Source organism: Neoarius graeffei, chromosome 14 (genome assembly GCF_027579695.1).
Source record: "Neoarius graeffei isolate fNeoGra1 chromosome 14, fNeoGra1.pri, whole genome shotgun sequence".
In the NCBI taxonomy this organism is placed as follows: Eukaryota; Metazoa; Chordata; class Actinopteri; order Siluriformes; family Ariidae; genus Neoarius; species Neoarius graeffei.
Window position 1 is genome coordinate 67,514,004 of NC_083582.1, and position 18,828 is coordinate 67,532,831.

The window sequence follows — 18,828 nt, forward strand, 5'->3', positions numbered from 1 at the left end:
AGAGAGAGAGAGAGAGAGAGAGAGAGAGAGAGAGAATGGATATATCAGACCACTGCACTCGTTCTTGGCGTCATCTAATTTTCAGGGGTGTTTGCGAGCTGTTTTCTACATGGTGTCAGAGGTGGTTTCAGAGCTGGTGGCTTGACGCTTAAAAACGTTCAATCTAGAACCATAAAGCCTGCTTCACATCCAAAGACTGAGCAGGTCACTTTAACCAACCTTTTTTTGGATATATTTGGCTGATTGTTTTGTTGAACGCTTTACTGCCAAGCCTGTACCTGCTGGCACAGGCAACCAAATATAAAGCTGAAAATATTGTGCTACTTAGCAGAATTCACGATGTCAATCTCAACAAGAGCCCCTGATCCACCTGCCCCAAAACCCGACTGATCCACAACCAGATTTTTTTTACAGTGAGTGCTTCTCTTCAATTCTTTCCCATTTTAGCTTTATGTTTTGAAGTAGCAGCATTAGAGCTGTGCTACTTCCGCCGATGTTGAAGTCGTGTGCATTCCCGCTATTGTACAATGACCTTCTGTCTAAACAATGCAATTACAGCTTGAAAAAACTAAGAGATTATGCCGCCTGATGATAATCGCAATTCACATTTATTTCGCCGCACAATATTGTTATGCGCCTACCCAATATGCAAGACTCCGAGTTGTGAGCAAGTCTTAACTAATTTCTTAAAGGCAAATTGATGATTTGAATCCTGTTTAGCTCTCGGTCTCGTTCTGCTGCTTGAAACCATACGACACCTGTTTATTCTGAGCGGTTAAATCTGGAGTAGGTCGTGTGATGCACTTCATAAAAGCGAGTCAGTGATGCAGAATAAATCAGCAAGTATTTCTTGTACAGCGCAGTAGATTAGTCCACGTGCAGAAGACGGGAGCGGAGATATTATCGCCTCCTCTGACAGATGTACGTATATTAGGGCTGTCAACTGATTAAAATATTTAATCACGATTAATTGCATTATTGTCCACAGTTAACTCATGATTAATTGCAAATTATTCACACGTTTTTTTTTTTTTATCTGTTCTAACTGTACCTTAAAGGGATTTTTTTCAAGTTTATTTGGAGTGGGAGTGGACAGATCTGCTTGCTTTATGTAAATACAGTGGTGCTTGAAAGTTTGTGAACCCTTTAGAATTTCCTATATTTCTGCATAAATATGACCTAAAACATCATCAGATTTTCACACAAGTCCTAAAAGTAGATAAAGAGAACCCAGTTAAACAAATGAGACCAAAATATTATACTTGGTCATTTATTTATCGAGGAAAATGATCCAATATTACATATCTGTGAGTGGCAAAAGTATGTGAACCTCTAGGATTAGCAGTTAATTTGAAGGTGAAATTAGAGTCAGGTGTTTTCATTCAATGGGATGACAATCAGGTGTGAGTGGGCACCCTGTTTTATTTAAAGAACAGGGATCTATCAAAGTCTGATCTTCACAACACATGTTTGTGGAAGTGTATCATGACATGAACAAAGGAGATTTCTGAGGACCTCAGAAAAAGCGTTGTTGATGCTCATCAGGCTGGAAAAGGTTACAAAACCATCTCTGAAGAGTTTGGACTCCACCAATCCACAGTCAAACAGATTGTGTACAAATGGAGGAAATTCAAGACCATTGTTATCCTCCCCAGGAGTGGTCGACCAACAAAGATCACTCCATGAGCAAGGTGTGTAATAGTCGGCGAGGTCACAAAGGACCCCAAGGTAACTTCTAAGCAACTGAAGGCCTCTCTCACATTAACATTAGCCAATGTTCATGAGTCCACCATCAGGAGAACACTGAACAAGAATGGTGTGCATGGCAGGGTTGCAAGGAGAAAGCCACTGCTCTCCAAAAAGAACATTGCTGCTCGTCTGCAGTTTGCTAAAGATCATGTGGACAAGCCAGAAGGCTACTGGAAAATGTTTTGTGGACAAATGAGATCAAAATAGAACTTTTTGGTTTCAATGAGAAGCGTTATGTTTGGAGAAAGGAAAGCACTGCATTCCAACATAAGAACCTTATCCCATCTGTGAAACATGGTGGTGGTAGTATCACGGTTTGGGCCTGTTTTGCTGCATCTGAGCCAGGATGGTTTGCCATCATTGTTGGAACAAGGAATTCTGAATTATACCAGTGAATTCTAAAGGAAAATATCAGGACATCTGTCCATGAACTGAATCTCAAGAGAAGGTGGGTCATGCAGCAAGACAGCAACCCTAAGCATACAAGTCGTTCTATCAAAGAATGGTTAAAGAAGAATAAAGTTAATGTTCTGGAATGGCCAAGTCAAAGTCCTGACCTTAATCCAACGGAAATGTTGTGGAAGGACCTGAAGCGAGCAGTTCATGTGAGGAAACCCACCAACATCCCAGAGTTGAAGCTGTTCTGTACGGAGGAATGGGCTAAAACTCCTCCAAGCCGGTGTGCAGGACTGATCAACAGTTACCGCAAACGTTTAGTTGCAGTTATTGCTGCACAAGGGGGTCACACCAGATACTGAACGCAAAGGTTCACATACTTTTGCCACTCACAGATATGTAATATTGGATCATTTTCCTCAATAAATAAATGACCAAGTATAATATTTTTATCTCATTTGTTTAACTGGGTTCTCTTTATCTACTTTTAGGACTTGTGTGAAAATCCGATGATGTTTTAGGTCATATTTATGCAGAAATATAGAAAATTCTAAAGGGTTCACAAACTTTCAAGCACCACTGTATATATGGCCAGGTCAGGAAGGATAAGGCTGGACACAGCAAAAAAATTTTTTGTGGGGATTTTATTCCCCCACTGCATTAAAAGGAAGGAAAAAAAAAAAAAAGCAAGCACATTAACTTTATAATTTTGAGGGTTCAGCACAATTCAGTTTGAACAAAACAATATTAGTATTTTCCCTGAGTTCTATACTTAACTTCCAGCCTCAAACTATGCAATAAACAAAAGTGCTCTGAGAGCACAATATCCCCCGCTGGCAATTACGCCATAACTCTGGTAAAATGCGACTGAATTGAACAAAATTGCAATATGTGTATTTCCGACATAAAACAAAGAATCCTGCCAATGTCGTGAAATTCCTCCAAAAATTGAGAGAGGAGTTGATTTCAGAAAGTGAGCAACTTTCCTGCGATGGACGGACATCGCCACGACAATCCCCCTTCGGGTCTTTTGGCCAGCGAGGGACAAAAATTGCGAGGGAAGTTGATTTCAGAAAGCGTGCACACCTTGATGAAATTGCCAAAGTCCAAGTTTGTTAATAATCAAGGGCATGACTCTGGCAAAATTTGCCCAAATTAAGCAGAATTTCAATGTGCGTATAACTGTCATATAGCAATGCCTTTTGCCAAGTCTGGTGAAATTCCTCCAAAGATTGCAAACGGAGTTGATTTCAGAAGAATGTACACCCTCATGAAATGGTCTAAGTATAATTTTGTTAATCAACGGCTGTAACTCTGGTAAGATGTGACTAAATTGAATGAAATTACAACATGCGTAGTACCGACATATCACAAAGAATCCTGCCAAGTTTTGTGAAATTCCTCCAAAAATTGTGAGAGGAGTTGATTTCAGAAGGTGAGTACCCTTCCCGGGACGGATGGACGGACATCGCCACGACATAATCCCCCTTCGGCCAGCGGGGGATAAAATTTGCGAGGGAAGTTGATTTCAGAAAGCAATCACACCTTGATGAAATTGCCAAAGTACAAGTTTGTTAATAATCAAGGGCATAACTCTGGTAAAATTTGCCCAAATTAAACGAGATTTCAATATGTGTATAACTGTCATATCACAAAGCCTTTTGCCAAGTTTCGTGAAATTCCACCAAAAATTGAGAGAGGAGTTGATTTCAGGTGGTGAGCACCCTTCCTGGGACGGACGGACGGACAGACAGACAGCGTCACGACATAATCCCCCTTTGGGCCTTTTGGCTAGCGGGGGAAAACTAAAAACGAGGCGATGTGGACTCTGGACAACAGTAGTGGCTATGTTTAAATCAAGAAAATACAAATACAAAACCCAAATAAATACACTTGTTAAGCCATACAGCTCATAAAGATGTTTTCCAGTCAAATGCAATAACTCACTGGTAAATATACGGAACGTTCATGAGCAAAAACTGCATTTATAAACACTTTTACAGAAACCACAAATCTCTCAGAATGAAAACCATCACTCTTCTTCCAGTGTCCAGTCTGCAGGCTTACACACACACACACACACACACACCTCCACCTTAACACGTCTTCTTTTCTCCCCTCTGGACCATCAAAAGCATATTAAAAAACACACACATTTTATGTAAACAGTCAGAATGCAACTATAAGTTGATTCTGTACATAAGTGCACTTCATCACGACTTACGCCGACCAGCTACTCGCGGCATCGCGCACTCATGCTAGGTCACTTCCCCATTTCCCAAACTATGGGGGAGGGGCTCGGAATGTGCATGCGTTAATTGCACGTCAAAAAATAATAATAATTAGCGGTGTTAAAAGGAATTTGCGTTAACGCGTTATCTTTGACAGCCCTGATATATAATTATACCAGGCTTTCGTCTAAACGGGGGAACAGGGGCGCTGCGCCCTCTTACTCTCGGCGTGCGCCCCCTTACCGACTCCGTGAAAACATCCCAGCAACACTACGTGACAATGTGTCTGATCATCAAATACGTTATAATTGCTCCAAAAATATTCCAATCATAGTAGATACACCGCCAGACGGTGCAAAAACAATCCGAATTGGCGTTTTCCAGACTGAGGCGCCATGTTGTTTAGTTGTTTACTTGTCGCAGCTGCGCTCACGAGATTTGACATGGGTTACATACAAGGTCAGCTGACTTGTAGAGCGAGATTTCTCGAGACTGAATGACCTTTCACCCACCGGCGCGGGAGCTTTTGACAAGTAGTTCACGAGTTGTTTTTGTTGACACTTGGGCAGTTAAAGATGTCATCCCGCGGCACGAAGCGGAAGAAAGCCAAAGACTGTCCGGGGCAGAAGAAGATTACTTCTTTCTTTTTCAATGTTGACAGACAATTTGTTAAAATTTCCCTCTCAGATAGCCTCAGAATGTCCCATTGGAGCATTTTTCAAAGGCTTTGCACGGCGGGGGAGGGACGGACAACCGGCACCATCTCCCCCCCGCTTCGCTCCCTCGCCATGGTGAGCGCCCTCATACTAAATTTTTCTAGAAAAAACCCTGATTATACTGTGAACTCAGACAAGCTGACTGCTAATGCAGCACATTTTCCTTCTCGCTCCTATCTTACAAAGAAAGTGAATTATTTTTTTCGCGGTCCGGTTTCCATCAAATCCTGCGCTCTGATTGGCTGGCGAGTGGGTCCGTATCCTACGGTACGGACCCCAGTTACGGACCCCGGGCGACTCGCTCGCTCACAACAACAACAAACATAGTAGCAATTTTTGTCAACATTTATTTTTGCCAGCATTTCTCAGGAGAATAGCATTAATTTTACAGCATGGATAGCGATAATGACAGTCTCCACAGCGAAAGCGAGTTTTACTACCCTGAGGAAGAAGAAATAAAAGAAAACATTTCAGGAGAAAGCTAAAAAGCTGTAACTGTTGCTAACGCCGAGCAAAAACATGGCTGAATCCTGAATGACTCCTGTTTGTATAAATAGGGGACTACATAGGCGGCAAAATGTAGTTTTTTTCCCTGCCATGGAAGTGCACTTGTATACCGAGGAGGAAGCCATTTACATTACAGCCGTGAATGAGGATTCAAAATACCGTGACCTCAGCCTTGAATACTGACCTCAACCCAGAGGGCCTCGCTCAGTACTTTCAAGACCTCAGTCACGGTATTTCACGATACGGACCTCCCAGCTGCTAAATAACATTTATTTTTTTCGCGGTCCAAATCCTGCACTCTGATTGGCTGGCGAGCGGGTCCGTATCCTACGGTGCAGACCCCGGTTACGGACCTCTGCCGACTCACTCATTCACAACAACAACAAACATAGTAGCATTTTTTGGTCAACATTTATCTTTTTTTAATAAGATTTATTTATAAGATTATCAAAAATCTTATAAATTTTTGCCAGCATTTCTCAGGAGAATAGCATTAATTTTACAGCATGGATAGCGATAACGGCAGTGTTCACAGCGAAAGCGAGTTTTACTACCCTGAGGAAGAAATAAAAGAAAACATTTCAGGAGAAAGCTAAAAACCTGTAATTTGCTAACGCCGTGCAAAAACATGGCTGAATCCTGAATGACTCAATTTTGTATAAATAGGGGACTACATAGGCGGCAAAATGTAGTATTTTCCTGCCATGGAAGTGCACTTGTATACCGAGGATGAAGCCATTTGCATTACAGCCGTGAATGAGGATTCAAAATGGCGGCTCAGCTCGGTTTTCCCTTTCGGGCGCTCTCGTTTTCTGTTAGAATTTGGTAAAGAAAAAAATAAATATATTATTTACCAGCTTAAGGTCGGTCCGTATGGTGAAATATTGTGACCTTGGCCTTGAATACCGACCTCGCTCAGTACTTTCAAGACCTCGGTCACGGTATTTCACATTACGGACCTCCCAGCTGGTAAAATAATAAACAATGTCAAGAAATAAAATCTGATTTTTATGTACTTGGATGTTCATCAATATACCCAGATGAGAAAAACAGCTGAATTTATCATCACACGTTCGCAGCTTTGACGTTCCTCACCTCTTTGTTTCCTTTCATAAAGAGCATGACAGGACATTTGTTGATGAGAGACTTCAACCTGTTGAGAGATTAAAATATATTTCAAGATTCAGACAGTCACACACACGAGTTGTGAGAGTGCGTGTGTGCCTGTGTTACCTCTGTTCCAGCGAGACACTTTTGGGGCAGGTATTTTCAAGTTCGCCTGATGCAGCCAGCTCCTACATTAAACACACAATTCAATTTTAAACCAGAATTCACACCCTGACACACACACACACACACACACACTTGCTTGGGTGCCACCCTGCAGAGTTTACTCTTCATTCAGTGGAGCTTAAGTGACTCTTAATGAGGAAGGGTTGCAGAAAAGTTCTCAAGGAGTGCAAGTACACTACCGTTCAAAAGTTTCGGGTCACTTTGAAATGTCATCTGTGGTTGGTAGAAGAGAGCAACTGGACTTGCTTGAAAAGTCTTGAAGACGTTTCGCCTCTCGTCCGAAAGGCATCCTCAGTTCTGTCTGTCTCTGTTCAGTGATGGTCGTTCCAGGTTGACAAAAATGAACGATCCTCTCTGGCTAAGATGTCTGCCAGTTTTCTGGAAGTCCTCTTGTGCCTTTCAGACGAGAGGCGAAACGTCTTCAAGACTTTTCAAGCAAGTCCAGTTGCTCTCTTCTACCAACCACAGATTACTATGTACCTGGATGACTGAGTATCTTCACAGATACTTTGAAATGTCCTTATTTTTGAAAGAAAAGCACTGTTCTTTTCAATGAAGATCACTTTAAACTAATCAGAAATCCACTCTATACATTGCTAATGTGGTAAATGACTATTCTAGCTGCAAATGTCTGGTTTTTGGTGCAATATCTCCATAGGTGTATAGAGGCCCATTTCCAGCAACTATCACTTCAGTGTTCTAATGCAGTGATTCTCAAACTGTGGTACGCGTACCACTAGTGGTACGCGGGCTCCATTCTAGTGGTACGCCAAAGAATCACTTAATTAAATATTAATAAAATTCAAAAAAATAAAATAAAACGTGAAATACTATCCATAATATCCGAATGGATGAAAATATCTTATCAACCGATGACAAGAAAATGAAAGGAGATACAAATTAAGTTAATAATTTTAAAAAGTTTGCAAGTGCTTCTGGGTAGCCATACATAGCGTACGTACGCATTCCCGCCGGTTCCGCTGACCGACGGTTATCCGCCATTGGTAGACTAGGCTGTGATGGGAAAAGGTGGAGATGGCTTTGCTAATTATGACGAGTAGGACAAAATTACTGTCGTGGCTTAAATCCGCAAATGGAAGCGTGGATCAGGGAAGAGGACGTGTGTGAGCCGAGCGCAGATGCTAACGACAGTGGCAAAACCAGCCCCAGAACTGCTAGCAAACGGCAGAAACCAGTAAGGAGGAAGTATGACGAAAAATACATAAAACTGGGATTCATTTGGAGCGGGACAGAGGAGCTGCCCAGGCCGCAGTGTGTTGTATGCGGGGACGTTCTGAGCAATGAGTCCATGAAACCATCGCATCTCAAACGGCATCTTACAACCAAACACGCAGCACTAAAGGACAAACCAATGGATTTTTTTTTACGAAAACGTGATGAACTGAAGCAGTCCAAGTCCACCATTCTGTCCTATGGTACACCCGTAGCCAAAGCACAGGAAGCTTCATATCGCGCCAGCCTCCTGATCGCCAGAGCCGGTAAGCCGCACACAATCGGGGAACTGCTGCGTTTGCCATTAGCCAAAGAGATGACACGTATCATGTGTGGAGAGAAAGCTGCCAGAGAGTTAAACTTGGTGCCGCTTTCAAATGACACCGTGTCAAGGAGGATAAACGACATGGCTGACGATGTTAAAAAGACACTGATTGAGCGCATTAAGAACAGTAGATATTTTACCATACAGCTTGATGAGACTACAGATGTTGCAGATTTGGCCAATTTATTTGATTCATTATTTAAGTACAGTGCTTTATTTTCCTATATTTAAACACAGTCAGGCTTTCGTCTAAACGGGGGAACAGGGGCGCTGCGCCCTCTTACTCTCGGCGTGCGCCCCCTTACCGACTCCGTGAAAACATCCCAGCAACACTACGTGACAATGTGTCTGATCATCAAATACGTTATAATTGCTCCAAAAATATTCCAAATCATAGTAGATACACCGCCAGACGGTGCAAAAACAATCCGAATTGGCGTTTTCCAGACTGAGGCGCCATGTTGTTTAGTTGTTTACTTGTCGCGGCTGCTCTCGCGAGATTTGACATGGGTTACATACAAGGTCAGCTGACTTGTAGAGCGAGATTTCTCGAGACTGAATGACCTTTCACCCACCGGCGCGGGAGCTTTTGACAGAAGTAGTTCGCAAGTTGTTTTTGTTGACACTTGGGCATTTAAAGATGTCATCCCGCGGCACGAAGCGGAAGAAAGCCAAAGACTGTCCGGGGCAGAAGAAGATTACTTCTTTCTTTTTCAATGTTGACAGACAATTTGTTACAATTTCCCTCTCAGATAGCCTCAGAATGTCCCATTGGAGCATTTTTCAAAGGCTTTGCATGGCGGGGGGGGACAACCGGCACCATCTCCCCCTCCGCTTCGCTCCCTCGCCATGGTGAGCGCCCTCATACTAAATTTTTCTAGAAAAAACCCTGACAGTGTTACTGTTCAAAATACTGTGTGTAATGTTACAGTGGCCAACAATATTAAATATACTTGTTAAATAAAACCTCCGCCTTGTTTTTAATGAATACTTAGGCCTACTACGCTACTGTATTTTAATGTTGGTCATTATGGTGCTACTTGGAGAGCCAAGTATTTTCTGAGGTGGTATTTGGTGAAAAAAAGTTTGAGAACCAGTGTTCTAATGGTACAATGTGTTTGCTCATTGCCTCAGAAGGCTAATGGATGATTAGAAAACCCTTGTACAATCATGTTAGCACAGCTGAAAACAGTTTAGCTCTTTAGAGAAGCTATAAAACTGACCTTCCTTTGAGCAGATTGAGTTTCTGGAGCATCACATTTGTGGGGTCGATTAAATGCTCAAAATGGCCAGAAAAATGTCTTGACTATATTTTCGATTCATTTTACAACTTATGGTGGTAAATAAAAGGGTGACTTTTCACGGAAAACACAAAATTGTCTGGGCGACCCCAAACTTTTGAACGGTAGTGTAATGTCAGAGAAAAACTGAGAAAACAGCCATGTTAGTTAATCCACTGCTCTCTTGTAGCAGCGTCACGCTAAAGCAGAACAAGTCTGAAGCGGGCTTGTAGTACTCGAGTCCGACTCGTGCCCTAATTTTAAGGACTCGTGACTCAACTCGGACTTCAGCAGTGATGACTCGGACTTGGACTCGTGCATTAACTGCATTCGGACTTGTAAATTGGAGACGAGGACTCGGATTTTTTCTTTATTTTTTGTAACATGCCATAATAATTTGGCACAAGATATTTATATCTACATTAATTCTGTACAAATTTCGTGTAAGAGTGTCACGCCTGCGCACCTTGGTGCGTGCATCAGAGAGACTCTCGGGCGTGCTCTGGACAGCGCACGCACCAAGCGGACTTTCACGCACGGTAAATGACTTGTACCTGCACAGGATTAAGGCGCAATCAGTGTGCCGATATAAAAACTGTGAAAACACACTTACTTTGCGAAGTATTGAGTTGCGTTGCTGACACATTACCAAGCCTTATTTCCTTGTTTGGTTTCCTGATCCCCGATTTCCTGTTTTTCATCTTTGATTCTGCCAAGTCTACGATAGCCTGTTTGTTCCTCGCTCGACCTATTGCCCGCTTCACTGTTTTACGATTTTGCCTGCCGTTCTGGATTGTTTACCGTCTTCGCTTGTATCAATAAACACACCTTCTGCACTTACATCCGTCTCCCGACCATCTCTGACAGAATACTTCACACTCCCTGATAAAGAGAAGCACATTCACCTGTTCATACGGCATGTTAATGGCGCTAAAACAGCCACCGTCAAATGGTGCAGTTGGAGTCTTGTTCTCGGACTCGAAATGTTTTTTAATGACTTGGACTTGAACACTGGGGACCCGAGACTGGACTCAGACTCGAGGTTTAGTGACTCGACTACAACACTGGTCTAAAGTAGTCTGGCTAACGCGACTGCAAAGCTCTGCGAGCATTTGGTCTGGCAAAGATATTAAGCCCAACCGTTTCCCAAAGGCGTGGTTGACCCGCCTCCCTGAAATGCCTCAGTTTGCTACTGGTCGAAGCCAGAAAAGGCTGTGACGAAGCTTAAACCAATCACATCACTCTTTCCTCTGACGTATGTGACGCGACGGAAACTGCTTGAGTAACAGGAAGAAGATAAATACCTCCAGGGCTGCTCTTTGCTCCGTTTTCAATGAGAACTTCCCGTTGAATGCTTTCAATACAGCATCTACCGCTGTGTCAAAGGCTTGCCGCTGCTCCATGTTCGTAATGTTTCTAGTGAATGAAGCGCTTCCAGCATAGATTCTGTAAACAATCTATGGCTTCCGGTCGCAGTTCTACTACGTCACTGCCTTGAACACGCCTCTACCCAGGGCCGTTGGAGATGCTCAAAGTTGATTGGCTCCCGATTTTTCAGGAGCTTGGAAGAGCTGGAGATAGCTTGCCTTGCCAGACTAAGCTCGCAACAGGCCCTCGTATTGCATCACACTTAGGATGGGCGGGCCCAGGCTAGGTCTAAAGTGCCTGTAGTCATACACAGAGCTGAACAATCTGAGGAGAGCTGCATCAAATCAGTCAAAAATAAAGACTCTGAACGACTGTCTACAGATATTTTCATGTTGGCCAGATATCTGATTTCATGACTTTTTTTTTTTTTTACATTTAAGTAATTAGCTATTTAAAAAATTAGTTATATCTAGTTACAGTGTGAATATACACTTATTAAATATATCTATTTTAAAAGGTGCACTTTTTTCAGCTCTCTAGCTCAGATGAGTCACCACTGCTGATGCCTTTAAATCTGTGATTTAAGTTTAACGGGGAAATAGTCGACAGAAAGGGGGGGGGGGAATTATAGCAGGGTTCTCCAGAAAATCTGAAGTAGCCAGCTTAAAAAAAAAAAAAGTAATAGACGGGTCTGGAATTTGCAGCGATGAAGCCGCTGCGGTGCGCCAAAGCTAAGGGGGGTCTGAGGTCATGCCCCTCCAGAAAATTTTGAAATTTACATGCCTTCTGGTGCCTTCTCAGCTAATAAATTACTATTTCCCTGAAAAATATGCATGAAATTTCTCTCCAGATGTGTGTGTGTGCTTGGCTTCCTCAGTTCCCCTCTGTAGTACACAGCCTAGCTCTGTAACATAACTACAGACGCTACGGTGTAGTCACGTGGGCCGGCTCAGCCAATCAGAGCACAAGAATCGGTCAACAATTATGGCGTCGCTTCTGGTCATGCGAGATCTGAATCAAAGACAATTTCGTGGTGGAATAATTGGATTTGCAGCAAATTATGGGCAGCGGAGACGATATTATAATAATAAAAAAAAAACCCGCTTGAACATTGAAAGGCAAGGTTTTTTTTTTTTTTCCTGGGTTCGAGTAGCCGGTGCAGACCGTCTGTGTAGGCGGAGAAAGCTGCCAGTCGCTGGCGCTTGTGGACATCTCCGTTATAGAAATATCAAGTTCAGTTGCAGCCTGGAAACATCCATTAGTAATAACGCACAGTGTTGTCTCTCCATAAGGCTTCAGCATGTCCATATAGACGACTAACTATTCTGAAACCTTTGAGGGAAAAATGCAACTTTGAGGAAATTTATTCATGTTTTCCTTGAACTCTCACTAGCCAGCCTGTCCCACCTTGATGATGTCGAGTCCGCCGATCAGCTCTCCTTTAACGTACACCTGAGGATAAGTGGGCCAGTTGGAGAACGTCTTCAGCCCCTGCCGCACCTCCTCGTCAGACAGGATATCAAAGCTGCTGTACTGGATGCTGTGGTCCTTCAAGATCTGCACAATCTGCCTGCTGAAGCCTGCAACCAATAAACAAACTACAATTGAAGGGCATTTGCTTAGAACTAAAAGCACCGTTTTCCCCAAACTAAAAGTTACAATCATCTACGATTCAGCATATTTGACCATCATCTGACTAAATACCCCAAATTCTGCAACAGTATCTCAGCTTGATACATTTTCCTGCCAAATTCAAAGGAACCCATTTTTCCTTTTTGCCAGCACGCTTATCTGAAGGCAGTGTGAACGTGTTGGGATCTGAAATGAATTCAAAGGTAATGAATTCAAGTGAACGTATTAAAGGGCATATTCTGGACCAATTTCGTGATTTTTTTTATATATGAAAGTATGTCCCTTTACACACTCATCCAGAAGGGTAATTTTGCACAAGGCCATCTGTCTACAGCAGAAAAAAATAAAATAACAAAACGCGTCTGGAAAAATCCCAAGGGAGTCTGGAGCCAGATTCGTGACGTTACCTGCGGAAGCGCCAGCGGGCTGCGAGAGCTTTGCACGGTTTCAGTGCACAGCCTGTGTAGACCAAGCGCTCCCATTTCTCTCTCATTGTCCGGTCTTTTGGAAAACGATGAGTACTAATCCCATCAAGATTGGTGTTGCTACACCCTCCTACGATACATCTGTTAGCCATTTTAATAATTACGCGATAACGTTGAAGAAATTTGCAGAAAACCACCAGGTTGTTTTCTCATAAACAAACCAGCGCTGACGTAGGATTCAGAGGGAGGCATCCCGCACGCGACGTCATGAAAATCAATGTTTCCCGGGAAATCCAAACGCCAAGTTTTTTCAGAGGCGGACCAATTCGCCTCAAATGGCTCGATTTCAACTGAATTTTTCTGGTATTTCGCAAGGTAAAAAAATTGCAGAGAATGCAGAATGTGACAGACATTTGACCAAAGTTTAATATAAAATAGGAGAATTACATTGATCTTGCTCCTGAATTTACCCGTGATATACACTTTAAAGGTAGACTGCCTTTCAGATTTTTTGTTTAAGCGTAGGTCATAAAAAGAAAAGAATTTTCCTCGATACCCAATTCTCTCTGTTTAGTGGACCGAAAGCTACCGAATTTGAATCACAGACTTCCAATTTCAGATTTTTTTAACAGAACAATTAATTAATTTAGAGCCATGCGGCCCTAAATTCGCCGCTATTTTTTCCTACTTCACCATGACTCAATACAAGATACTACATCATGCATGACGTGGTGGGCTTTCCCCGTTCGCACAAGGCATTGTGGGATACAAATTTGAAACAGGAGAGAAAAATGGAGGACGTGAGTGTGTGAATGAAACGTGAAAGACCGACTCCAGTAACGGAAAGCGAGAAGAAAAGACGTTATGTTGTATACGAAGGAAAGGAAACGCAGGACCAAACTAATAAATATTGGCGGTCAGCGAGCACCTCGGTGTGATCAGCTGTTCATTTAGCGACAGAATGATGGAACTGTCAGTGCACGGTCACTTATACTGTAGGTAAACCTGCGCATGTGCACACACGCACGGACTTCCTCTGTCTGCTTGACTGCGCAAAGTGAGCGATTTCATGCACATTATTTACTTTAATCGTCTTAAATTAAATAACTTCCCAGCCACAGAATGGCCTGATATTTTGTGAGATATTACAGAAATAAACACATCACAACAACCACATTTGAATGGGAACTAAATTTCACTGGTTTAATGAAATTGAAAGGCTGTGTAGCTTTAATGCAGAACCTGGACACTTGACATCCTCCATAACTCAGTAATCACTCACTCACCCACCCACCCACCCTAGGCTAAAGAGTTTAAAGCCATAATGTGTAAAATCTAAGACTATTTATGATTACGTGTGCACACAACAGCTACACAGACACGTTCCTGGAAAGTATGCAGGTTTTTCATCTCATACAAATAAGGGTAATTGTGGACAAGCTCATTTAGCGTATGCGCTAGGGGTGTGCAAAAATATAGATACTGCGATATATCGCGATACTTTGTCTTCCGATTCAATATCGATACTCAAAATTTGAATATCGATATTTTTTCAAATAATAAATCATGTTTCAGACGGGTTGTAAATCCAGTACGACTTCCGCACCTCCGCTCCGCGAGGTGTCGCTGTGCCGCTCCCTCACTGCAAGGCACTCTTCGTCTTCTTTTTTTTCCCCGGCGGTTGCAGTGAGTAAAAAAAACAAGCAAGCATGGCTGTTAACGTAAACCTAGAGACACCGCCGAACTTTAAGGCAGATGTTTGGAGGCACTTTGGATTCCAAAGGAAAGGAGAAAAAAAACAGTGAGCCGGACAAAAAGAGTACGCACTCTGCAAACCTGTTTCGCTCTAATTAGATATTCAGGTAACACAACAAACTTGCGAACTTACTTAGCACGACACCACCCCGACATATTAGCTCAGCCGGAGCCGCCGAAACCCGACCCGAAGCAAACTACACTGGACAGCGCCAAAGTCCTCCCGTCTACTTCAGTGATGTGTGACTTACTGTAACTCTGAACTTAATTTTGTCATTTAAGGCCAAAGGCAAGAAGCTGCACTTTATCTTGCATTTTCAATTTTAGTGTGTGTGAGACGCTGCATTTTATTTTGAGTATTTACTCTAAGTTCAGAAGAAACATGATTCACTGAGGTTTCAGTTCAGTTTCAGTGTGTGGACACTGACCCACACTGCACTGTTTCAAAATTGTGTTCAGGGAGACTAAGATGCCCACTGCACTTTTCAGTGTGTTCCAGACAGTGTGTTCCTGCAAAATAAGCACAAGTTAAATGTTCTCCGGTATATGTTCTCAAGTTTACAAAGAACAAATTGATATTCGTGTTCGCACTGAAATGCATGTGCAGTCTGCAGTGCAAGTTTTAAGTTTTCATAAAACAATTTGATTCTGCTTGTTAAGCAGCACTGATGTGTCCATGCTTACAGAAAAGTTGATAATACTAGCACAGAAATGGGAATTTTCTGTATGTTGTAGTGAAGCAACTCTTGGTTTTGCCAGCAGTGGAATAGAGACAAATATATGTCTGGCAAGAGTGTGTAGTTATGTATGTGAAATGTAATTTTACAGTGGTCAATAAATTCTGGTTTTCTTCAGTGACACAGATATCGTGATGTGGTTGAAATTTCTTGCAATATATCGGTTATCGCTGAATCGCTGTACCGTGATATTATCGTTATCGTGGGCAAAATATCGCCATAGTATCGTATCGTGAGGTATCTGGTGATACCCAGCCCTAGTATGTGCTGGTCATAATGTCCACATAGTTAAAACAAGAAGACAGAGTCATCTATATCCCCCGCCCTATATACCAACTATATACCAAGTTTCAAGATATTGGCACATTTTTCAAGTTCTGCTGCAGGAAACCAACCCTAAACCAGTCTTTACACTGACCTCAGCAGCCCATGGCATAAACCCACCGGACCTTTGGTCCAGGTGAGCTAAAAATTAAAATTTCTCACATTTCTTAGTATCAAAAGGCACACAGACGTTACTTAATCAACACATCTACCAACTTTCAAGACCGTACCACTCAGTTTTCAAGTTCTGCTCCGGAAACAAAACCTACCCCTAAGACTAACCTGAGCGACTAAGTCTGAAATTGTTTCCATGGAAACACGAAAAATTAAAATTTCTTAGTATCAAAAGGAACATCTACATCACCTTGTTAAACATGTATACCAAGTTTCAAATCCGTATCATGAATAGTTTGGGAGGAATGCTCCGGAAACGAACACTGCTCTTAGAAACCAAGTCAAAATCTAATTTTTTTTTTAATGTAAAAATTTGAAAAATACTTTTTTTTTTTTCAAAAAATCCAAAACTGCAAAAGGCACCAGTACACATGTTGCCTGATATGTATACAAAGTTTTACAAAAATATCTTCAGTAGTTTTAAAGATATGGCCAGGAAATGAAAACATGGCCGCACAGCCGGATGGAACCAGTTTCTATATCCCCCGCCAAACCTTGTGAAGTACAATGCTGCCTCAAGGACCAGCGTCAGTGAAATAGAGCTCAGTCACCAAGTCGCAATGAGCGAGATGATTTTAAATAGATGCAACACACACAGCATGATCATTCTGTCCTTTCTTATTTTAAAGGGGAACTGAAGGCAAATTTTTTAATTATCAAAATTCTATTTCTCTCATTTTATTAAATGCAGGAACGCACGTTTGATCGCTATTTTGTCGCTGCGATAGCAAGTTATGAGTGTTTGAAATATGCTATGCAATATATAATCAGTCCATATGTCAAAGCGACGGCCGTAACCGAGATTTGTCGAGACCTGTGCGAGACATCGTAGGACGGAAGTAAAACGTACAGCGCAAATCAAAGTGACCGACATCTGCCGACGTTGTCAAAAGACGCGCGCGCCATCTTTCGAATGCTGATGTAATCAAGCTGGAAGTTTTGTTTGCTTTGATAGCAATCAGGAAAGTTTGAAAAAAGTCGGCAGTAATCGTCATTTAAACTCGTTTTTGTGCAATACTTCGTTTGGAAAACAGTTTTCAAAATGGCGGCACTGACACCTGGCTGACACTTGACGTTTCGAAGTCTTGCACAAGTCTCGTGAAGATTGCGCGGATAAGCGACGCCTGCCGTGGACCAAACGAACTAAATTCAACATGGCTAAAAACCGAATAGGCCGATAAGTATTAGTCTGGCTAACGCGACTGCAAAGCTCTACGAGCGATTGGTCTGGCCAAGATATTAAGTCCAACCGTTTCCCAGAGCCCGTGGTTGACCCGCCTCCCTGAAATGCCTCAGTTTGCTACTGGTCGAAGCCAGAAAAGGCTGTGACGAAGCTTAAACCAATCACATCACTCTTTCCTCTGACGTATGTGACGCGACGGGGCTAACTGGTAGATTAAACTCTTACCGAAGCCGGTCGGGAGCAAGGCAAAAACATCCTTCCTTTCAATAAATACCTCCAGGGCTGCTCTTTGCTCCGTTTTCAATGAGAACTTGCTCCATGTTCGTAATGTTTCTAGTGAATGAAGCGCTTCCGGTATAGATTCTGTAAACAATCTATGGCTTCCGGTCGCAGTTCTACTACGTCACTGCCTTGAACACGCCTCTACCCAGGGCCGTTGGAGATGCTCAAAGTTGATTGGTTCCCGATTTTTCGGGAGCTTGGAAGAGCTGGAGATAGCCTGCCTGGCCAGACTAAGCTCGCAACAGGCCCTCATGTTGCATCACGCTTAGGATGGGTGGGCCCAGGCTAAATAAGTATAATGTTTAATTGCGATTCGTTGCCGATACGAGTCACGATATAAGGTTACTAAAACCGAAAACGTAACTGAATAACACGTTAATTAAGAAATAAAGCAAGTTTAAAAATGACTTCGGTTCTCCTTTAACAGCAGCTAGAGAGTCTGATTCAGCTTGAGACTCACTCACTACGTTTACATGCACATAGAGAGAATCGAATTTCTGCCGTTGCTCGACTGAAATCGAAGTTCAAAATGCCATGTACACACCTTAATTCGGCTGAAATTGAACCGAACTTGATTTCTCGGAATCGAGCTACACGACCTAGTTTATGCGATTTCTGCCGAGCTACTTTGTGCATGTAAACCCTATCGAGCTAGTTGTCGAGCTACTTCCGGAAGTGATGAGTGACGAGACCACAAGCGGAAAACACAACAGCCTCGGTCGGCATGACAACGAATCATGACAACGGCATGAATCTTTTCTTTTTGTGGCATTGTTTGCACTGTTAAAATTTAGCTCACTTACTGTATCACCAAATACATCTGTACAGCTGTTGCATAGCTGTGAATTGTGTACATAAACAAGTCATTTGTATTTGTGTGTGTGTGTGTATATATATATATATATATATATATATATATATATATATATATATATATATCCAACATCTGAAGAATGTCAATAAAAACAAAACAATTGAACTTTGTGTGTTTATTAAGACATAAGTTAAATTGTAAGCAAAAAAAAAAATATTTTTTGCAAGCAAAAAATGGACTTTAGAAAAATATTATTGTGCAAAATAAGTTGTCTTACAAAACAGTGGTCTGCGCCGGACAGTTTGTAGCCATACAGTCTGTTAGAGCAAGCCTAACAGCTTGAACACGGAACTGCTAGTGTTGCCAGATTGGGGGTTTTAAGTGCATTTTAGCGGATTTGAACA

General features: G+C 42.2%; 1 protein-coding gene across 1 annotated transcript in view; it reads right to left on the bottom strand.

Annotated features, from left to right (window-relative positions):
- Nucleotides 1-18,828, bottom strand: part of glrx3 (glutaredoxin 3) — a 78,662-nt gene that overhangs the window by 12,338 nt on the left and 47,496 nt on the right. The window contains exons 5-7 of the mRNA XM_060940255.1: nucleotides 12,506-12,678; nucleotides 6,833-6,894; nucleotides 6,695-6,752 (exon numbers count right to left, since the gene is read on the bottom strand). Coding sequence (XP_060796238.1) covers nucleotides 6,695-6,752; nucleotides 6,833-6,894; nucleotides 12,506-12,678 — 293 coding nt within the window. The remainder of the gene's footprint in view (nucleotides 1-6,694; nucleotides 6,753-6,832; nucleotides 6,895-12,505; nucleotides 12,679-18,828) is intronic.